Source organism: Alligator sinensis, unplaced genomic scaffold, assembly GCF_000455745.1.
Source record: "Alligator sinensis unplaced genomic scaffold, ASM45574v1 scaffold946_1, whole genome shotgun sequence".
NCBI lineage: Eukaryota > Metazoa > Chordata > Crocodylia > Alligatoridae > Alligator > Alligator sinensis.
The window spans coordinates 744,830-767,451 of record NW_005842751.1 but is presented as its reverse complement, the minus strand read 5'-3'; the positions used below and the strand labels follow the sequence as shown (position 1 = coordinate 767,451).

The window sequence follows — 22,622 nt, the reverse complement described above, 5'->3', positions numbered from 1 at the left end:
GGATGGAGCATCCCATGGGAGCACACACAGCAGTGGATCCGGAAGTGGACCAGAAGCACTTCTGGTCCACTTCCAGGTCTGCTGGGGAGCGTGTGGGGGACCCCCTCTCACCCTCTGCTCGGTGACTGGTGCCTCCTGGGTCTGGGGGTGCACCTAGGGTCCTCCTGCAGCTGATCACTGAGATGGGGGAGGATGGTGGGGGTCACCAGCGCACTCGGCAGTGGACCTAGAAATGGATTAGAAGTACTTCCAGTCCACTTCCGGGTTCGCCGCTGAGCGCGTGGGCACCCCCCTCGCAACTCCTGTGGGAAGCTCCATCCACCGTAGCATTGCAGCATTCACAAGCCACACCTGGTACTTTGAAGTATGTAGAAAAGACATTTAAAGCTGTGTCTATGGCCAAATTGCTGGTTCTCCAAATCAGCATTGAATCTTCAGATTCAGATTCTGACAAATCGAATTGGGACAGTGATCTGAATCAACTAATCAAATCACTGCCCCCAATTCAGACTGAATCTGAATCCAAATTAAATACGGCCCATTTCACACCATCCTCCCCGACCTCCAAAAGGCAACTCTGCATTGTTAGTTTCTGCTTAGGAGAGAATCCAAATGGGTAGAATAGCAAGATATGTTGCAGGCAAGGACTGAGATGTACAAATACACTGCCTGGCATTACTTTGTTAATTACTGTGTTATTTTTCTAAGTAAAAAATGTATACATAACACTCAGGATTCTTAAGGGTCAAACTTTTTTCCCATGGTACAGTAGACCATTGATATTTTGCACTTCAAACCATAAAAGCCATTGTAATATGGTCTTCCTTCATTTATGTAACTGATATTTTGGTGAAGTGTCTACTGTAACAGCATACTTATTAAATGTAAGTACCTGGGATTTTTGCATGTTGTTGTGTAGTGTGTATGTTAGTTCTATTATATTTTATAATATTTTTGATGAATGATGGATAATAAGTTAAACATTTTACTAATTAAAATATGTCTTTTATATACCTGTGTTGATTTATTGGAGGAATTGGAATGCAGGTAATCCAGGTGTGAATACTATTTTTGCAGTCTATATTATTTTTCATTATGATCTTTCTCACCTTGCAGCATCCCTCAAAAGAAGCAAATTTGGGATCTAACCGTCACCAGTTCTGATGCCAACAGCACTTCCTGGCATCAGGCTCTAGATTTTGAAGAACTCTTCCTATGAAGAGTAAAGATTATAAACCCTTGATTTAAAAACATTACAGCAATTCAGACTTCTTATATTTGCTATATTTTACACTGTACTGATGTAAAACACACTGTGAAAGAAAGTGCTAAGAGCAATGTATTCTTTTAGTAGAAATTGTACTTGTGATACATATGAACCAGTTCTTATAATCATATAGATGTTTCAGATCTGCTTGATAGATTCTGTACTGTATTGGAAGATAGCTGATAATAGCAATGGTAGAATTTTCAAGTTTTTGAACAAACCTTTGACTGGTAATGTTTTAATTGTGTTCCAGAAGATAGAGTTATATGATGACTTTTTTCTTTAAAAAAAAAAAATACTCTAAATTTTTGCAAAGTGACTTCACATCACATATATTACAGCACAACATGATTTTTCATCTTTGCTTTTAAGTGTTAAAATAAAGCAAAATCCAATGCTCCAAGTGCAGAGAAGAAACAGAATTTATCATTTATTATGCCTATAGGCAGATAATCTATTTACTCTTCCTTCACTTAAAATACACAATTATATTTTACATTGCATAGAGAAAAGAGGTGAATCAGCAAGTAAAGAATTAGATCATTATGTGTGGCACTGGAATGAAGCTGTTAGAATGACCTATCATGAATCTCATTTATTGTTTCCCCAACCCCACCACCAAGTATCACTTTGCTAACTCCTAACCCCTAATTTACTTTCTCAGGATTGGAGAGCACCCAAGGCACTTAGACACCTACATACCTTTGAGCAGATGGGCACAATTCATATTTAAGGAAATAGGTGCCTAAATATTTGGAAGGATCAGGACCTTACTGTTTGTTTCTAATAAAACTGATTTGTCCCTGGTTGATAACTAAATTACAGGAAATATATTTTAGGACTTGTATCTGTGGTAATAATCTCTAGACCTGGGATTTCTTCTGAAATACCATGTGTTAAGTGGGGACTTTTGGGGTTGACAGATATTAAGACACAGGGATGATTTCTCTCTCACCCCTCTACAAATTGGGAGCAACTCCATTTAAGTCTATGGAAATATGCTGGCATAAAACTGAGCAAAGTAAAAGGAGAAGCAGACCTGTGGAGTGCAATTAAAAAAAATACAGGAGCATTTATGTAGCATGTTCCTGTTTGAAAAATAACTGTCCTTCAGAATAACAACATCTAGACCCCACTAGAGTACTGGCTTTGTCAAATAGGTATTTTAAGAAATAGATTGTTTTAGTGGGAAAGGGAGAAAGTTGAGGTTTAATTTAAACTTGAATAATTTTCTAGATTAGACATTTGTTGTGAGATGCAAGGGGCATCTATTTAAAAAGAGTAATTTTTTTTTCTATTTCCTGAAAGGAAAAAATCCAGGAAGTAGACTAGACAACAGTAGTCTTAGTATATTAAATTTAATTATAGGTTACACAGACTATGATGTAAAAACAGCAGTTACTAGAATAATTATAACCTGCAAAATGTGAAAATAGTTTAGAAATTGGATTATCATATTCTCTGGCACAGCAATTTTCATGAAAGTTACACTTACGTTATGCTATTCTTTTTATGCTAACTATACTGTCTTCAGATTAGCCAGGCTTTCAAAACAGATTAAAGGCCTCTATTTTTTAGTATCTATGAACCATGTTTAAATGCATCGATTGTTAAACAACGCAATAGAAAACATTTCATTTTTTGAAAACTTCAGTGCTGGTAGTGGTAGCTATTTCACATGTCAGCTGCTTTTACATGTTATGACTATATATGTCATGAGTTCGCGATAAGAAGCCTTTAACTGCTAAACTGCAGACAGCATAGATCTGCAAGGTCTGACTGCTGAAAATATTTCTCAACAGTTGGTAAGTCTTCACATTCAAATGACTCTGGTCACCTTTCCTACTTCAAAACAGTATTTCTTCATTTTCCATTTAAAAAACCTGTATTTAGTCATACAATGAGAAAGAGATCTTTAGCATTTACTTAACATAGATCCTGGTAGTGTTGCAGGTGTCAAAGGATATGAAGAACAAAATGGTCTCAGCAGATTTTTAATTTTTCTTTCAGCCATGTTTACCAAAGCAAAAAATTGGTTTTTTAGTTTGTTATTGAATATACAGACTAGCCCAAACATAGACACTCTCTTTATCAATCTTATATAGTTACAAAAACTGTACATTACAAACAGTATAGAAACAAACTGAAAGGAATGTGCCACACATCCTGGCTAATTATCTATATGCAGTTTAAATTTACAGATATAAAAGAAAGTACAGCCTACTCCCTTAGAGTGCACAGTTATTGTGTAGATACAGTTATATCACTAGTTAAGTGGAGGGGATAAGTCACTAATTTTCCTCAGCACAGAGGATAAGAGCAAGTTCTGTTCGGTACAGCTTTCCTCCATCAGACAAGGCCATGATGTTTTTCTTGTATGTTGAAATGTTGTTGATATCTAATTCCTAGTTTAAAAATGAAACAAAACAAAATGCTTAATAATCCAATGTAGTTACCAACATGAATATGTAAGTTGCCAGTGATACAAAATAAATAGGAAAATACTGTTTGGTGTCAGCCTGTCCAACAGAACTGTATAGAAATTAAGTATATAACTTTTATATATGCATAGTAGAGTGTTGTCAACTTGTACTCAAAGATGCTTCATAATATTATCTGCTGTATGATGACAGTTCACTTAATTAAGGATTTACATTGCTATTACTTCTACAAAAGTTTAACTGTACCAGGCGCCATCATGGTTTTAGTAGCTCTCTTTATTGGATTATACATTTAAAATCTTCTTGAAATCCAAATTTAAACTAATTGCTAAGAGAAAACTTCTAGAGTTACCTTTTTGTTCTTTTCACACAGATCTTTCAGTAATGCATCTAGTTCATTCTCATCTATGAATCCACTGCCATCCTGAAAAATAGGCATTTGTACCATTGACTTTGCAGTAATTGTAACTATTTTAGCTATACACCTATTTTTTCCTTATTTAGGAAATGATTCTCAATTAACATATAGGACTTAGAGACTTTCTGATGACTTACTTGATCATACATCTCAAAGGTTTTATTGAACTCTTTGCCAGACATTTTGACACCCTAAACATCAAAAAAGGCAAGAATTAGAAGAACAGCACTTAATGTTAAACATTCAAACTGCAGAATGTAAAGCTACATACCTGAAATTTTATAAGAAAATTTTCCTGTACTGGGAGTAACCTATTGGGGGGGAGGGAGGGGTGTAGAAAAAACAGAGTTCAAACAGTTGTTGATTATTTCCATATTGGTACAGACTATTTATATGGAAAAGTCATAAGTATACCTTGCCATTTCAGTGAGTTCCAGCTTTCCATCATTGTTTGCATCAAACATCCTGAGCTGAAAGTATATGATATATATTTTTATGAATATTAAAACACAGCAAAAAAGCTATTTCTATGAGAAATTCAGAACCAATGGGATAATATTAAGTAAATAAAATGATGGAAATAAATTCCATAAACTATCTATTTGCTCTCAGGTACGCTGTTGTGAGAGAGCCTATAAGCTTTCAAAAAAGGAAATCAATAACAAATCTTTATATAATGAAGTCCTATTATGGAACTGTTTGGGCAGCTTTGTTTAATCATTGTGTCAAAATGTTCTCTCAATCCAACTCCACACATCATTGAACTTTCCACATTAGAGATGGACATGGAAGGAAACCTCTCCAAGATGGAGTAAGATCCACTAAGTATTTTAAAGTCAAAATTGGCAACTGTCTACCACCAAAGGAATTTTAGGAAAGGGTTTCTTACGTTATTTTTTAAAATATTAAGTAAAGGAAAGGAATGGTTCCATTTTTGTCCTTGCAATTATATAGTTCACTTGCTCAGTAGGAAATAGGTACGCAGTCACAGCATAACACTGAATTTGACTGTCATTACATTATTTGCTGCCTGATAGTTTTGTGTGTCCAACAGTGCCAAAGGATTTCAAAGACCCAGAAATAGTCTTGTCTGCAATTCAGAGGAGCTACTCCAGATTACTGGGTAACTGATGTCAGAGTTTAGCCCTTCCCAAATGACACACATGCCATGGATGTGATTTCCTACTACCTCTACCAAATTTGTAGATTAAGATTCAGTGCCATACAGGTGATAATAATCCAGCGGCATAGGCTTTTTTTCAGCTGAGGTAATTTTTTTATCCTGAGTCACAATTTGAAATTAGTATGTATATTTCCCCATATATTTAAGTTTTGATATAATAGAAATTCATATAGCAATGTGATACTACAGAAATATTTCAAACTATTTTCAGGATCCTATTGTATTAAAAACTGGTTTGCCACCTAAAATGTAATAATAAGTGTGTCATAGAAATAAAAAATAGGGACACTTCAAGTTTCTGGCTAACGTTTTAGGAGGCATAAGCAACTTAAAATTATTTATAAGTGGTTTGAGGTATTACACTTGTCTGTCTTCTGCCAGTTTTTATAGATATACAGTTGCATTTTCATATTTTCAAATGCTATCTCCCTTCACGTTGTGTGGAGAGAGGAAAACTGACCATACAAAGTGTTGGTAGATATATAGCTGAAAACAAATAGTCCCCAGCCTCTTTCAGTAATTGTACATGTGCAATAATTGAGGAGGCATGTGGGGGAAAATTTGTGTGTAATTCCTTAAACTGATTGGGTGAGAAAAGACTCAACTTTGTTCAAAAGCACGCTAGGAATACAGTGGTAGTCCCCCCCCAAAATGCTTGTATACCAGTTTCCTATTAATCCTCCCCTCCCTTTTATTCCCAGCATGCCTTTCTGGGGCAGAGGGTTTTAAGTTAGGAAGAACTTCTTCACAATTAGAGTGGCCAGGGTCTGGAATGGGCTCCCAAGGGAGGTGGTACTCTCCACTGCCCTGGGGGTCTTCAAGAGGAGGTTGGATATCCATCTAGCTGGGGTCATCTAGACCCAGCACTCTTTCCTGCCTATGCAGGGGGTCAGACTCAATGATCTATTGAGGTCCCTTCCGACCCTAACGTCTATAAGTTTGGCAGAGGCAAGCAGTTGCTGTCCTAATATCCAGTTGCTTGTTAGTTGCTTCCACCTTTCTCTTGCTAGTTAGTACTTTTAATCTCTGTTATGCTGTTTTGATTAGTTTTTCCTTTCTTATTTATAAGCTATTTCTTTTATCAGTGTTCATTTTGTCATTGCTTCTTTCAACCTGTGAAACCCAAAATGGAGAACACATTATGGGGTGAAGGGTCATGAAAATTGCAACACAGGAAGGTTGAGATGTCATATTTGTTTTTCTAACACATGTACTATTATTTCTGGCACATGTATAATATTTTCATGTACATAGCTTACATTATTAAAATTAATCATTGGTTCTTTGTCAGGAAAGATAGAAATCTGAGGCTTAATTAACCTCCTACATAATTGGGGTTAGCTTGAGAAATGTTTGTCTTACTACCAGTCTGAAAAATTAACACTCTAAAATTCCTTCATCATTAAACTTAGTTGACAAACCAAATGTCCATCTTAAACTTGCCATACTCAAGACAAGGACTTTATTTCCTTCTTGCTGGAACACACAAATCCTTGTGACTACATCACGGAACCATCAATAGCTCTTTAGGCCTGGACAAACTTAAGGATGGGCCTGGTCAGGGCTTTGACAGTGCTAGTCTTATCCTCCCTGCCCTACTACCTGCTACCCTTCCCCATATGGAGAAGCAGAACAGGGTGGGAAGTGTAGAACTGACAAGAAACCTCTAAGACTAACCAGTATGTCATTTGCTCTACAGTGATTTTCAGTGTTTAATGGATGCATGATAGAATTTACATTTTTTACTTTATTTTTATTACCTCATTTCCTTATGTCTGATATTAAGTCACATGGAAACACAAAGCAGAAGTAGTGCTTCTCATGTACAATTATACTGCTTATAGGTCACTTGAAAATTGCACTGTAAGTGCTCGTGAGGCACAACTTGTGTATGCGTATTGCTTTACTCACCACAATCAAATCAGTAATATACAGCACCCATTTAGCAATACAACAATACCAGTAACACTGTGTTACAATTTAAGAGAAAAAACAGAAACTGTGGGTGCGTAGAATATAGTTAGCTAAGTTTAAATTTGTCTTAGAAGGATTACAGTATTGTAGCCATGGTGGTCCAGAAAATGTATGAGTCAAGGGCTTTTTTGAGATACCTGAGAAGGGAAAAATGTGCAGAAAACCTTGTCAAACTTTTCTCCCAACCATACAGTTACTCTAAAAGATCCCCCCACCACCACAAACACCCCCCTCTGTTGCCTTAGAGCAGGGGTGGCCAACCTGCGGGTCCAGGGCCACATGTGGCTCTTCAGAAGTTAATATGCATCTCCTTGAATCTTTGTACAAGCACACAGTGATCAGCTTCCAAATCTCCTGCTTTAGAGGGTAGACTTACAAAATGTGCTGTGGAATTTTTCATAACAAGGGTCAAAACCTTGGTTTTACATCTTGTATGAAAGGAGAGCATCTTCAATGCAAAATCCTTAGCACCTTTCTGGTTCATTGGTCTTTGGCATAGTACTGTGCATGCATGCGTATACACACACACCACCTACTTATTACCAAGGACACTAGAATTTCTTCCAGCTTTCCTATCTGCATATTTGTTTTTCCAATACAGCAAAATTTACAGGTCACAGCTTAAAATTATCATAGGTACAGAATTTCTTGCTATACAACATTTGGCTGTGGGCTGTAAGATTTGATGTCCAATTTGAAATGACAGAAACCTAAAATTATTTTAATTTGAGTCAATGGGAAGAGTCAGCAGATGAAGATAAGCACTGTTTTAAGTCAATCAATCTTTTTGGATGAAATGTCTGTGAATAATTACCATTATTTCTGTGTATTCTGTTAGCTTGGCATCATCAATCTGCTTATTTGCTTTCTGTAGTAAGTCTTTCAAAAAATTCTGTTAAATAATAGAACAGGCAAGTAAATATTTGCAAACATGCTAGATGGTTACAGGTCAGTTATCTGTTTTGTTTAATACAATTTCAGTCTAGAAAGAAGTTGGGAGATGCTACTTTACTACTAGTTTAAAATTTACTAGTGAAATGTAAAAATAGGTATGCAAATGAGTAGTAATTTACACATTTAATATATCTAATAACAACATTTGTTTTAACAAATCCAAGTATGCTGCCCTACTTTATTTTGAAGAAGAAACCTATAGCACTTTATGCTTTATATGTCATTTACTATACAGAAGTCTGCAAAAAATGATTTGGCATTTAACTCCTCAGCTTTAACATTAAACTACATTAATTAACCTTGAGACCTCTTAGAATACTTTGAGTCCTAGTCACAGCCTGCAACACAAAAATAGTTTTACAGGAAAGGTCAATGATTAATCAACTTTACTCCCCGCCCACGGCAGTGACCAGAACCTGATGCTTCAGGTGAAGGTGAACCTGTCTTGCTCCTTCATGCTCTGGTATACTAAAATCACTTAGTCAATTCTGCAAAGCTTTTTTTAGAGAGACTGGCATGGTTTCTTCCTGACCTTCAAAAACAGCCTTTTCTACTCTCAAGACTAAAGTTTGTTTTCCCCACTGATTGGCTTGAACTATTGTCCTAGATTTGTGATATTTAAAAATCTTAATTTACTTTGCAAGGAGTCTGTCAGACTTGAGAATTGTCTGTGCTTATCAGCTTTTGATGAGGAGCACACTACTTTTTAACCTCTATGTCATTTGTTAGAATAATGCTGCCTTTTCATAGCTTTTAAGACAGATTTATTTTTTTAGGAGCCATCTCTGCTCCTATTCCTGTACATGTAACATCCTTGAACTTGGGCCAAGAATGCTCCAAAATCACCATCATGCTCTGCATTTTCTCATTCAGGCTTCTCTAAACCTAGTTAATATACAGAAACCACCACAGAAATGCTGCAAACAGATTTCATGGAAATATTTTGGATCTTCTATTCTTTTAAAACAAGTTAGAACTGATTTATATATAAAATATACTTCCCTGATTGATGGAAGGTAAGGGGGGTGGCACCTTGTAGATTAACTGGTTCAGAGAGGTATAAGCTTTTGTAGGAAACAGTCTGTTTTGTCAGATGCTAGGAGTGAATTGGCAAAAAAAGAGAGACAGAGGGACAGGGGCAGGGAGAGGGGATGCTACTAAGAGAGATAATAAGTGGTTTGATTAGATCAACTGATTTCTTATATGAACATGGCAGTTAATACCAGGATTTCTTCCACTATAGCAATACATGTCAAGAGAAATAGTTTACCGATTACTAGTTTAAGGGAAAACCGGCTATAACAAATAGTTCTGAAAGGATTAAAATAATCCAGATTCTCACTGGAAGATAAGATCTGCTCAGCACAGCAGAGCTGGGGGCTGTCAGGGACACAGTTAAGCTTCCCCAGATCTCTGGGTCCTTCTTCATCAGCCCAGCATTTAGTAACAGCCATAAATGATACAAATGAGAGGCTGAGTTTAAGGGTCTGCTGGAGTGCAACATATACCAGCTATGGCTCCAACCAGACACCTCTCTTTTGACATGTAATTTCTGAGCTGGAACAGACACCTGCCCACCAAGTCTATAGGATATGGCTTTCCAGTTATGAACTTCATCATGAGGCAGAATCTTTAGTAGACTTGTTACAGATATTTTGTATTATCAAAATAGCTTGAGAGTGGATTGGAGAAAGGAGGTAATTTGACTACACAGATTAATAAAATAAGTGGTGCTTTTTAAAAGCACTTTTTAAAGATTTCAGGCAATTTAGCACTTTTGAATGCTTTTGGTCACTGTGCAAGCACTTCTGGTTTGGTATTCTGTATATGGCCAAGGTGGTTCATTGCAATCAATAGTAAGCACAAATAAATTATCCTAGAACTTTTTACTTCAAAGGGAACTATACCAACTTATTAAAACTGAGGCTTAGTTCCACAGCCTCGACTGTGAAAATGAAATTTTATTCTGACAAAGTGGCAATCTTTTACTTAGACCTGTCTTCCATGTATATGCTGATTGCAGCACTGTTGGTTTTTACTTCCGTGAGCTGTGTGGCTCTGCAAAGTCAACAGATCAAACTGGATTCTGTTCTTCCATGTATACCAGCAGAACTGAGTACAGTAGAACCTAAATCATTCATATTTGATTGGTTCATAACCCGCTTAATTTGCAGCAGGTTGCTAAATTAAGGATGAGTTGCTTGCTGCAGCTTTACTTCAAAGGCTGCTGCTTCTTCACTCAGCTGGAGCACAGAAGCAGTCCTAGCCAGCTGATCAGAGAATCAGCACCCTTTGAAATAAAAGGCAAGGCCAGTTGGGGTACCTCACTGTTTTTTGCAGCTCCTCAAATTAATTGACACACCCTTATCTTTGCAGTGGGCTTAGGATCCTAACTCTGCAAAATATCTCGATTCTATTGCACTAAGTTCCTATCAGTTTCACACATGCAAAGCAAACATGAGCAGTAAGACTGCTGTTGTATGGGAGAGGATCTAGTATGGAACAAACAAGGATGTTGTACGGATGCTAGTGTGAGCAGAATTTGGTATGCAGCATATGAGGTCCTTTAGGGAATCTAATTTAGTTCTCAGAAACCTAGCTAAATTTGTAGGGCAGGTAGTTTAAAATAGTTTGCCTTCTAAACTGGGCACATAGTAGCAGGAAATTACTCAAGACACACAAAAGGACCTGCATTAAATGCCATTTTTAGAATTGCTGATCAGACTGAATTTGCACTTTATCATTTGTCTGTGATAGAAACATCAATTAGTGGTATCATTTTCTACTTGGGTTTCACATTTCAACAGCCATTGAAGTTTGAAGAAACAGGTAGTGATATCAGTATTGGAGTTAAATATATATACACACACCCCTCCAATTACTGTAAAATACATACGCTTGTCACTTTACCTTTAGTTCCTCAGTGTCAATAAAGCCACTGTGGTCAGTGTCATACTTTCGCCATGTCTGCAGTTATAAAATGAAAGATAGGTTTTAGAAACATAAGACTGAAAAGGACCCTCTAAGCCTCTGCAAGTTGCATGCAACCTTCTAATACCTTTTAAAACAGCTACACTAGGATGCTGTTATGAAAGGCAAATTAGCATACAGTACCTGCATGAAATCTTCACTTGACTTTAGTTGCTGGCACCTAAAGAACAACAGGAAGTTTTCTTCTGTTGGTAATATCTGAGCAAGCTGCAACAAAGTTAAAGCAAGTTTTAAAGTTAACGTAAAACAGCAACCATTTCTTAAATAATAGATGGTGTTCTTCTCTTGGACTCGAAAAGGAGTTATGAATTGCTTTCACATCTTATGGTTTGGCAGATTAATTGTATTATAAACTCACACCGGGTATCTCATTTGGGCCTGGGAGACCTCTAAGATATAATCATTACATCATGTCACTCTCCAGGCAAGATTTGAATTGCATCCTCTTACTCCCAGCTTTAGGCAGCTAGTTAACTTTGTTTTAAATACTTCCAGCGAAACCATTAAGAAAATTACTCCTGGCTCCTGTAATCTCTGGTTCAAGTCATTCTGGTTGTTGCTCATCTGCTGCATATGTAGTATTCCTGCAAAACCCAGTTCTTATGGATTGTTCCTTTTTTTTTTTCCAATGTATTGAGTGATGTGCTTTGGTAGGGGTCCTCTCACCAACTTACAAAACAGGCTTGTCCCTTTCTGTCCCTTTCTCAGCACATAAATTTGACAAATGGTGCATATTCCTGATCAGTTCTTTCCATCTTCTTCTGATGGCCAGCAATATATGATCTGACAGCCAAGGTGAAGCCTGCCATTTGTAGAAGTGCACCCACACATTAGAGCAAGGACCATGCCTCCAAGCAGCCCTTGGTGTCTCGCCTTGCCTCTGGCCAGGTTCCTCAGGAGCAGAAAGACCAGCAGATCAGAGAGGAAGGACTGAGCCAACAATGCTAAAGCTGAGCCAGGCAAAAGGAAAAGACTCACAATGTAGGTAAAAGCTTAATTGGGCAAAAAAAATGGAATGGGAAAGCAAACAGGGGAAGAAAGTTATTAGGGTGAATTGAGTATAAAATGCAGAGAATTATGAGGTATATTGAGAGCAAGGTGAAGGAAAACTACAGAGCTGTGATTACTGAGTAAAGGCAAAGTCTAAAGGGGACAATACAATGGAGAAAGTGAAAGTGCAGAGGAATCAATGAGGAAGGGAGAAGAGAAGAAGGAGCAGTAGCGTAGCTGAGGGAGAGTAACTGGCAGTAGTCCTGGATGCTGCCTTTCCATATATCTGCAAACATAGTTTCTGTTGTAGCTGGCTGCACTGCTACTGGCCACAGAGCAGTCAGCATTGCCCTATATGCTGTTGCTGTCCAGGGCACTCAGAGAATATGTACAGTAGAGAAATGGGAATTGATTGGCATTAATCAGTCCCAATCCTGAGCCCTTCGGGTACAACAGCATGGTAGGGGATCTCCCATCACTTCATGCCCAAAGCTCTGCCCCTGCAAGACAATCGTCAACCTACACTTTCACAAAAAATAAAAATGAAGCCAGTTTCATGTTGTACTGTTTTAATCTGATGTTCTGGTGATGACTGCTGACTTATCTCCACATGAAACCCAATGTTGGGAAAAAAAAAAAAGATGATGATTTTAAAATGTTCAATACTTAATTCATTGGGTTTTTCTCTCCTCATACTAAACAAAACAAAACCCCCCAAATAATTAAAAAAAAAATCAAAAACATGTTCAAAAGATTTTTTGACCAAAAAATGTTTTTGTTTGAAGAAGTAGATCATCTCTCTTTAAAAAGGTAAGGAGAAGGAATTGAAAAGAAGAAAAAGATTTTAAAGCTGAGTAGAGAAGGAGGAAAATACCACTTAAATTAATCCTTTTGTAAAGAGCAGATGTAACAAACTCCTCATAGCAGCAAAGTCATTTTAGATTTCAGATTCAAAATGCTGAGCTTTTCTATGTTCATCTCTTATGCTTTCCCCTATATTAATTCACCCAATTCATTGCAGTATTACCGTCTAATTATAGGTCCTTGCTTGGGCTTTATTGCTGGATTCCAAGGGAACTCTTAGCTGCCTTCAGTTCCTGTCCCACATTCCATAGGCACGTTTTACCAGATTTCAAGGAGATGGAAATAAACCATCTGCATTTCCAAAATTATCATCGCAAGAAATCAGTCATATTTGCCAGGACACTTATAATACTTGCAACAATGCAGCAGCTGATTATAAGCATATCAAAGAGAATTCTGAGTGTTTTTGCTAAATTGTTAAATACTAAGCCTAATTGATAGAAAGTGAGGTGTATCTGTTTCAAGTCAGAAATTCCATTCCTTGCTAGGAGCAAATGGAGTATGTGTGTGCATGTGTGTAGATTGTGTGGTATATTTCTCTGGCATTGGTATGTGGGGAAAAATTAAGACAGCTAGAATTTCCTGCTCCTTCCCGACTAGATCCCTCTTCATCTTTCCCAATGGAGGGATTGGGATGCCAAGGGTAAATCACCTTTTCCACTCACCTAGCTGATGTTGATGGACTGATTTTTTACTTTGGGCAGAAGTGTGTATAGATACAAACAAAACAATTTCAGAGCTTTAAATATTCACTTACAAGGATATAAAACATTCTTCCTCCAGTCACTGTCAAAAACATCAGTTTATACAGAATACCACCTTCAGTAATACTGTATAATCACTGGCTATTTCTAAATATGGAAATTACAGGAATGGTGGCCTAAACTAAGGCTACTAAAGCCAAATTTAGGTATCTAACTGACCTAATTTTTTTAAGCCCTGAGCACCCTGGAGCTTGTGTTGACAAACTGGACTTCATCTAACGCAAGTCAGCAGGAGTTGTTGCATACTTGGCAATTTTGAAAAAATTAGGCCACTTATTTAGGTGTCTAAAATAGGTTCCTGTATCCCTATTTAGACATACATGTTTGAAAAAAAATCTTAATTTAAATCACAAATTCCAGATCTTCATTATTGTTGCTTATATTCTGGCTAAGTCTTAAGGTCAGTAAGAATTGCTTCTCCTGATTTCATTGGAAAGTAGTTTGTCCCCTTAAACTATAGGGACAAATCACAGTTTTGCAATCACAAGTTCTTTAATGTGTACAGCTAGCTGGAAACATGCTGCTGCTGTAACTTCCACATTGAGACTTACTGTTAGCTACAGTTAATTGCTAATGACTTTGGAAAAAACAGAGTGGAAAATAGTAACTTTCCAAAGAATGACTAACTAGCAGCACCAGATCAGATTTACTGCATGCAATACATTACTACAACAAGGAAAATATTCTTTGAAGGTATGGTCTCATTCACACAGTTGTATAACTTCCACACAAACCTGAGAGAAACACATACAGTATTGCTATATCTAGATTTACTTTTCATGGATAGTTGAATACCTTTCTCATTTGATAATTTCATATTAATTTGCATCTGCTTAGATTTTAGACAAAAGTAAAATTTTCCCGGTTTACTTCTCTAACTCTTGTTAGCATTGAGAGTCGGTACAACTAGGAGAGGAGGAGCTTGATTCTTTTGACTCCTGTGTGAATCAGCAGTGATTAAGTTCCATCTGGAGGATCTTTATATTACTGAAAGTTGTACAGCCCAGCAAACACATACCTATCTTGCATGTTTGACAGCACTTAGCTGTTTAGCTTGTAATGTGAAGCAAGTTTAACTGAGTCACTGAGAGTGAGTAAATGTAGAAGCCTTGTGGCAATTCTAGAGCTCCTGCTTCTAAAGCATCTACAGTTTTGAAGTACAGGAGTTAATAAGGGTGTCTAAATAGAAATGTGGAATTCTACAAACGCTCCCTTGCAATAGCAAACTCTGGGCACAACCACAGTTTTGTAAATTTTCCTGTAAGCCCCTACCACTTTAGCAGATAATCTGGCTACTATTTCTGCATTATGATTAACAGAGCATATTTGGAAGGATGGTTCCACTGAATGTGGCTTGACTCCTCTACATCTGATTATAGGGTTATTAAAGATAGAAGGTAGAATTTTAGTTACTAGCTGGAAAAGGAGCTAGAGTATTTAAAACTGAACACTATGACCAGTGTGCTACAGTTTTCTATAAATCATTACCTAAGTGGATTTCACTTCCTGGTATTGAGCCCTACTGTAAATCCTGTAATGAGTTGAGAGGAGGAGAAAGGAAAGCACTTTCAGTATAGTAACTAATTATTTTCCAATGTAGGACTAAGCTTTCAAAGCATTTGAATATGGAATACCTACAAACCCTGAGATTTAAAAACTGTTTTTCAAGATTTACATTCCAGTAAAGGCATCAGCATGAACAAACACAGCAAAAAAAAAAAAAGTCTCTTTTTTTTGGAGGAAAGGAAGCAATACATTTAACTTGTGGGAACTGGTTAAAAGCTAGAGAACACACCACAATAATGTACTCCTAAACTCCGAATCTACACTTTAAGGCTTTACTTAACTTGGGTGGCAGGACTGAAAATGTGCTGTTTTATTGACAGTCTTTATCCATGGTCTCCTTTTTATCCATTTCAACAACTTTTTAAAGAACAACTAATAATCAGGATACATTTACAGCACTTGCAGGGTCTGTAGTGCTATCATGTCTGTGCTTTGTACTTATTAACACAATAAAACATAGAGTTTTTTATTGAAAACATGTTTTTTAGCTACACTTGAGGAGGAAATATCTGAATAAGGATGAAAGTGAGCTGAATTCATTGTGGAAGCACAGGTATTTTAAATTAGAAGCCAAATTAGGGTTAAAAGATCTAATTAATCATATACATTATTATATCATCATCATCAACATATTATAATATTTTGTACATGCAGCACCTTTTAGCTGAGATATCATAGCACTCTACAGACAAATTCAGTTTCACAGTGATACAGAAATGCAGCTTAAGCAGTCCTTTATCTCCTGAGTTAGAAACGTAGTGCTGAGGATGTCTGGCTAAGTGCTACATTTCTTGAAAACCCACGGACATCAGTGGACAGTGGGAGTGCTTAGCATTTAATTACAGATACTAAGGCATGATCAGGCCTGTTTTCCAGCTTTACTGAGCCAGTACAAAAACTTAAACAACTTGGGAGAAACACCTCAAAGTTTCCTTGTTTAACAGGTAGCTTCATAGTGCCTTTCACGAGCAGTCTGCATACTCCTCATGCGGCAGCCCGCTATTATTATCTGTACTAAAAAATGGTAGTTATTTGAATGACAATTTAAAAATGTGTCTGTTCAATTTAATTCAGCCATAGCCTAATTATAATAACTGTAGAGAAACAGCAGCATGCTGTTTTCCCTATTTGCAAAATTCACAAATAACTGTGACCATGAATAAGTTCTCTTTTGAAAAATCAGGATGCTTTTCTAATTAAATGTGGCAAGAAATTAGCAAACGGGGTTGATAAGTGAACATTTGTTCATTTATCTAGGAACATATTTATTAAATGATATAAATATTTTAGCAAGCATATTGAAGCTTTGTATTGAAATTATACATTGGCATAAAAAAGGGACTAAACCTCAAAGTGGCCCTGTATGGGTAGTGGATATTTTGTGTTTATCTCATTTATTACCTTTAGTTGTACATTTTGTTTAGTACCACATTTTAAAATGCCTGTAATTTAAAAGTAAATCATGACAAATGTTGTAGTCATAGTTGGTGTCCAAGGAGGTCTCTATATACTGTCCCAGGACATTTGTCTGATCATAAAGTCAGAAACTTCACTGTGTTAAATCTGATTTTACCTAAGTCAATGACATAACCCCTCATTCAGTAAGTTGTGGATCTGGTCCTAAAATAGTGATTCTGAAGCTGAGCCCATAGATACCTTGTTGATTTGCACAATTAAAGACTAAGAACTAGACAGAAGGGTTTGGAAAGGGAAGTGACTTCATGAGAATCCATTTCGTAAAATGTGGCCCACATGCTAAAAAAGCTGTGAACCATACAGACCTAGGGCAGAGCAGCAGCTGGACCTAGCCTTTTGCAAAGGGGACAAACAAGACATGTTTTCTATGTTACATGTCTAGCCATATCTGAGTTCAGTACAGGAAGTCGTAAGTAATCCAAAGCCCTCATTTATTGGATCATAGCCATTGTCAAATCTATTCAGAATGTCAACAAATTTTAGCCTTTATTACCCATCCTTGCTATATATATGTTATTTAGAAATAGCCTTATGTAAAATGATTACAAAGGGCGGGGAGGGGGGGAGAAACTGGACACTTAGCCAAGTTACACACCATTGTTTTATACCTGTTATAGGAGTTTGGGATTGAATGCCCATTTCAAGTCAAATTTAGACTGCAAACATTATTCTGTATGTCAGCACAGTGATCTGTTCTGCAGCCGGAATTTCCTGAAAACATGCAGACTTTATTTATATCACAGGAAAACTAAAATGCTGGTCTTCTAATTTTTTTTTATTAACTTAAACCTGTAAAGTGTAATGAGGTGTAGTAAAATGTTTCAGAAGGAGAAAGGAATATTTTGATTTTCTTTGTCACAATGAGAAAACACTAAGATCCTAAATTGGGAGAAGAAATATTCTGTTATAGCAAATCATGACAATACAGTTACTTGCAGATTATGTTCAAGTCATGCCATACTATACTATTCTAAGAGCATTCTGGACAAACACGCAAATCAATCATCATAAAATAAGGAAACTACCTTACCTCTACTATTCCTATTTTTCCGTCGACATTTCCCCCATACTGGTCCACAAAAGCTTTCATTTCAGATGTTAGTTCCTAGAAGTTTACAACAATGGAATTATTATTTGAGACAGATGTGCTAAGTACTTCAATACAAATGAATTATTGACATATAACTTTCATATAAACAACCTATGATGATTTTTCCAGTTTTACTGAAACAGAGTAGTGTTTTCCCCCTGTATAATTTCACTGTGATGAATATGACTGCTTGAGAAGATACTACAAAAACCAATGAATAACAGAATACAACCTTCATAATTTCTATTTTATTTTAGAAAATGAAAACATTTCATTATAAATCTAAATATGCTGAAGCATGGGCCCAACTCTTCCTTTGTTGATAGGAAAAAACTGAATAGTTTTTTTTAGTTAATAGTTAATAGCTTTTTTTAGTTAATAGTTAATAGTTTTTTATTCAGTTTTAATTTTTAAATGAACAATTTTAATAGTAAGTCTTTCATAGTGGAGAAAATGTTAAAGTGTCTGATACTACATATTTGCTTTTCACATCTTTCTACATTCCATTTCAATGATGTCCTTATCCTCTTTTGACCTGTCTCCTAACTTATCTCCCAATTAAGTCAGTTTTTGGTTGCCTATTTTTTCATGATGTCATAAAAGCAGAACTAGAACTTTACTGCTAGAACAGATGTTAAGAATGATGATCTGTGGGGGAGAAAATCCTTTCAAACATGTTAGAAAAATCCTGAATAACAGATTAAATTCACAGGGCCAAAACAGTAATTGCTAATTGCATGAACGTTTGTTCTTACCACATATTTGTCCAAAACGATGGCTTCTTTTTAAAGTGTGGCAGTAAGGTATGAGCCTCATATGAAGAACTAAACTTGTTTCAGAATTTCTTACTACAACCCCTCCTGCACATTTAAGGAGTCCCTTTGACTTCATTGGAAAACCTCCAAGAGCCCATGCTAATGAATCCTGGCCAGGAACTATGGTTTAAAGATGACCTTGTCCTGAAGGTCCTTACTTAGGTGAATCTCCCATCAGGGACACAGGGAATGTTGAATGAGTAAGTTCCAGTGGATTGTAGCCCAAATCCATATTAGTAGAGACTGATAAAATGCAAGATTTTATAAAAAAGCAGACAATAGCCCAGTATCCTTTCCCCTTCAAAGTCATTGGTTTTAGGTTAGTAATTTGCAGTGTTTTTAATTAAAATATAATTGTTAATCCTTTGCACTTCAATGTCACCTTTTCTCCAAAGATCCCAACATTTTTACTGAGCAGGTAAAGCTCAAACTTTAAAGTCTGGCTATCAACATTCTAATAAGTCCTGGGTAAAGATTTTAATAAATGGTATTATTCTTTATTTCTCATACTATCCACAACATGCCAGGCACTGCACAGCTATAAAAGGAGATATGGTCACTTCTTATAGTCTGAAAAATGCATTGTCCTTCATTTAAAATTATTCAGGATTTTTTTCTTGCTTTTATCTGCAAATCAATTTCATATTGTTTGTGAATAAGTTATCTATCAAAAAAGCCTGAGTTTCTCCCTTTGACATTGTATATTTACCTGATTGAGGGGTTTTGTGACTACGGTAAGTGTTCAGAATGTGCCTTATAATCCTAGGACGGATGGCACTAAGTAAACATAGGTACTATTGCACCTTCAAACAGTAAGGCGGCTGATATCTCTGAGGTAGAGTTCTCATTTATTCTCATTTTACATGTGGGACAATTGAGGAACTGATGTATAGCTTGCATAAAGTCATTCCATGAATCAGTGGCAGGTCTGAGAAACCCTGCTTTAACTACTACACCACACATTTGTCAACTCTCAAGAGAAAGAGTAAGATGACAGAAGATGCTCATGTTGACCAAAGAAGTTAATGCATATACATTGTTATACTTATAAATTTATATCTTGAAAAGCGATGTATTCTAGCATTTGTGAAAGCAGATTGTGGAAACTCCATATTTCACATAAGTAGTAAAAATACAAAATGTTACCACAGAAAACTGTCAGTGTAAATTCCTTCTGGTCGTACTACTAGATAGTGATGACAGGAATCAAGTTGCATGTTACTCTTCTTGACAAGTAGGAGTGGCAAAAGAATGGACTTTTCAATGCACGTTTGATTAATAAAGGAATTACATAAGTATTAGGGTGACAAAATAATTAGAGCAGTTCAGAAGCTGAGAAAAGTACAGAGAGAAGTTAAGCCATCCTGTTCAAAGACTGAATCACTGGGACTCTTTTAACTCATGTGACATGACTGATATAAAAACCAACTATGAAGAATGCATAATTGAATAGTCCAGCAATACTGAGCATGAGAAACTACCTGAAATTCAGAAGTTAATGATGGCAGAGAAGTTTTGGGGGCTAAGAACAGGACAGCCACAAAAATTACGTAAGACATCCATTAGCTTCTCATTATGTCCTTTCTGGCAAAGGACAAGAAAATAAAAGCTACTCAAGTAGTATCCAGTGAAACAAGACGTGAACTGGTGAGATACTTGTTTGGTAAATGAGCCTCCAAATCCAAGAATTGGCTTAGATTTGAATTATGGCACATGTCCATAATTAAAAAAAAAAAAAAGCATCTATGGATCCAGTAAGAGTACTGAAGTTCAGTTTGCTGGCACAGTAGATTGGTCCTTTCAGCAGAATATTCCAGAAATAGGCTCATACCAGAGCAATGACAAAAGTGAAATTAATTAAGCACCTAAGCACTTTCAAAATATAACCACTGTAAAGGCAGAGTCTATAAATGCTATAAATGATAAAGTGGGTGGCAGACAAGAATAACCCTACAGGGATCTTCTATATTACTTTATGAGCACTCTAATTTTTAAGTAGGAGACATATGACACAAATTACTTCTGGAGAAAAATGAAGATGGTTCTTAAATGAAGTAGATCATCCTGATTTAAGATCTCTAAATCTTCATCCATTGAATACTATGTTAGGACTGTTAGTAAGAGTACTGTTCACATTAAAAATATATGCTAAATACATGTTCCTCAATACAGTCTCAAATTATCTACTTTCAAATGTGCACACTTACTGACCCCACTTTATGTTAAAGGTATTTAGTTTTAGTGAAAAAAAATAAAAACAGCATGTTGTGTGGTAATTTATTCTCTTCTTCGGCGAAGAAAAAAGATCACAGAGAACTTTCTGTTAGGCAATGCAATTACATAATTTCCAATATTATGAGATCTTTTAAAATGAGACTTATATGTTTAGAAGTAGGTGGGTTCACAGTGAGAATTTTATAAAAATGGATTAGCTGATATCAGGATTGCTCATAATTTTATATGTAGTATTACAGATGACATTTTTTTCAAGTGTACACTTAACTCATAAAGCTAAATAGGAAGATAGTACTTGCCACAGAACAAATAAAAATATGCATATTTGTTTTGAGCATTTAACTACTAAGAACCAAGCAGGCAAGAATTCTATGATTCAAAAACTAACATTAATTTCTTAGCCCTATCTCCCCTCCTTCATGCAGGGCAGTTAATAGGTGTAATTTAAATTTCCTGTGTCTTTAAAAGCATTTTTTGGATAGTGGATTGATTTCAGAGGGTGTCTAAACTGTAGTTTGATCCTAAATGATCTATTCCATAAAACTGATTATTTTAAAGTTATTTATTCAGGAAGCAAGTGCCCCAACATATTTAGTCTGTGTCATTGTATAGAGGCATTTTGTTTTCTCTCTTCCCCAAATTTTAAAATGCAGCGAATATGCAGGATCTTGCCTCACCCTAAAAATCTGTTAAGATATTGTTGAAGCCCCAGTTATTGAGGTTTCTTACTACAATATGCATCACACGCGTTGCACTGATTTAACACGTGAACGTTTGCTCAGCAGCTCCTTCGTTCCTTCCAGTTTAGGCCACCACAATTTAAATGCCCGGTTTCCACTTTTAGAAGAACCGGGAAGCCACAAATACCTCTTTAGGGTTAATCTGCAGCTCTGTTTATTGACCACCAAGGGGCAGAGATGCATTTCATCCCATGCTTCCTCTTCAAGGAGGAGTTGAAAATGAGTCCGGCTGACTTGGGAGTTGAAAATAGATGGATGGGGGCACTAGGTCATGCCAGGGGACGAGTCCAGGGTAAAATATATAGTGACATAAAGCCCGTAATTTTGTAGACTCTCAACATTGAGAGATGTTGGGGGAGGGGGGGAGGGAGTCTAGTGGGTCACTAGATCCCTCCCCCCCTTTGCCAGGTGGATCCAAGTGCCCCCTTCCCTAGGATGTCCCCCTTCCCAGGGTGACGATATTTATTCCCCTTGGCGCGTGCAGCTGTCTACACAACACCCCGTTTCCCTTCATCTCTGCGGGGGGAACAAGGCGGGGAGATCCAGGCGCCCAGATGAGATCCCCTCCCGCTCCCACGGCAGAAGTTTGCTCAAGCAAAGACGGACTAAAGCAGGAGGAAACCGAGACCTACCAGCCCTGCCTTCTTCCGCGCCTGCTGCAGCTCCTGGATGAAGGTCTGCAGCTCCTTGCCGTCCATGTACCCATTGCCTGCAACAGAGAGAGGTCGGCGGCTGGCAGCGAGCCCCGGCCCCTGACAGCCCCCCAGCACCCGCCTCCCTTCCCCAGCTGGGCCCGGCCGGGGAGCTCCCAACTCCGGCTGGAGGCGCCCAACTCGCGTCCGTCCCGAGGGCGC

The 22,622-nt window shown here is 37.0% G+C and overlaps 1 protein-coding gene across 1 annotated transcript; it reads right to left on the bottom strand.

Moving 5' to 3' along the window:
• Window positions 1-1,671: 1,671 nt before the first annotated feature.
• On the bottom strand, window positions 1,672-22,619 carry CALB1 (calbindin 1; the record flags this gene model as incomplete). Its single annotated transcript, XM_025216576.1, has 10 exons — window positions 1,672-3,672; window positions 4,061-4,132; window positions 4,264-4,317; window positions 4,398-4,437; window positions 4,541-4,596; window positions 8,098-8,175; window positions 11,148-11,204; window positions 11,352-11,435; window positions 17,919-17,993; window positions 22,401-22,619. Coding segments are annotated over 10 exons (849 nt in total), but the record flags the coding sequence as incomplete, so codon positions are not given.
• Window positions 22,620-22,622: the final 3 nt, after the last annotated feature.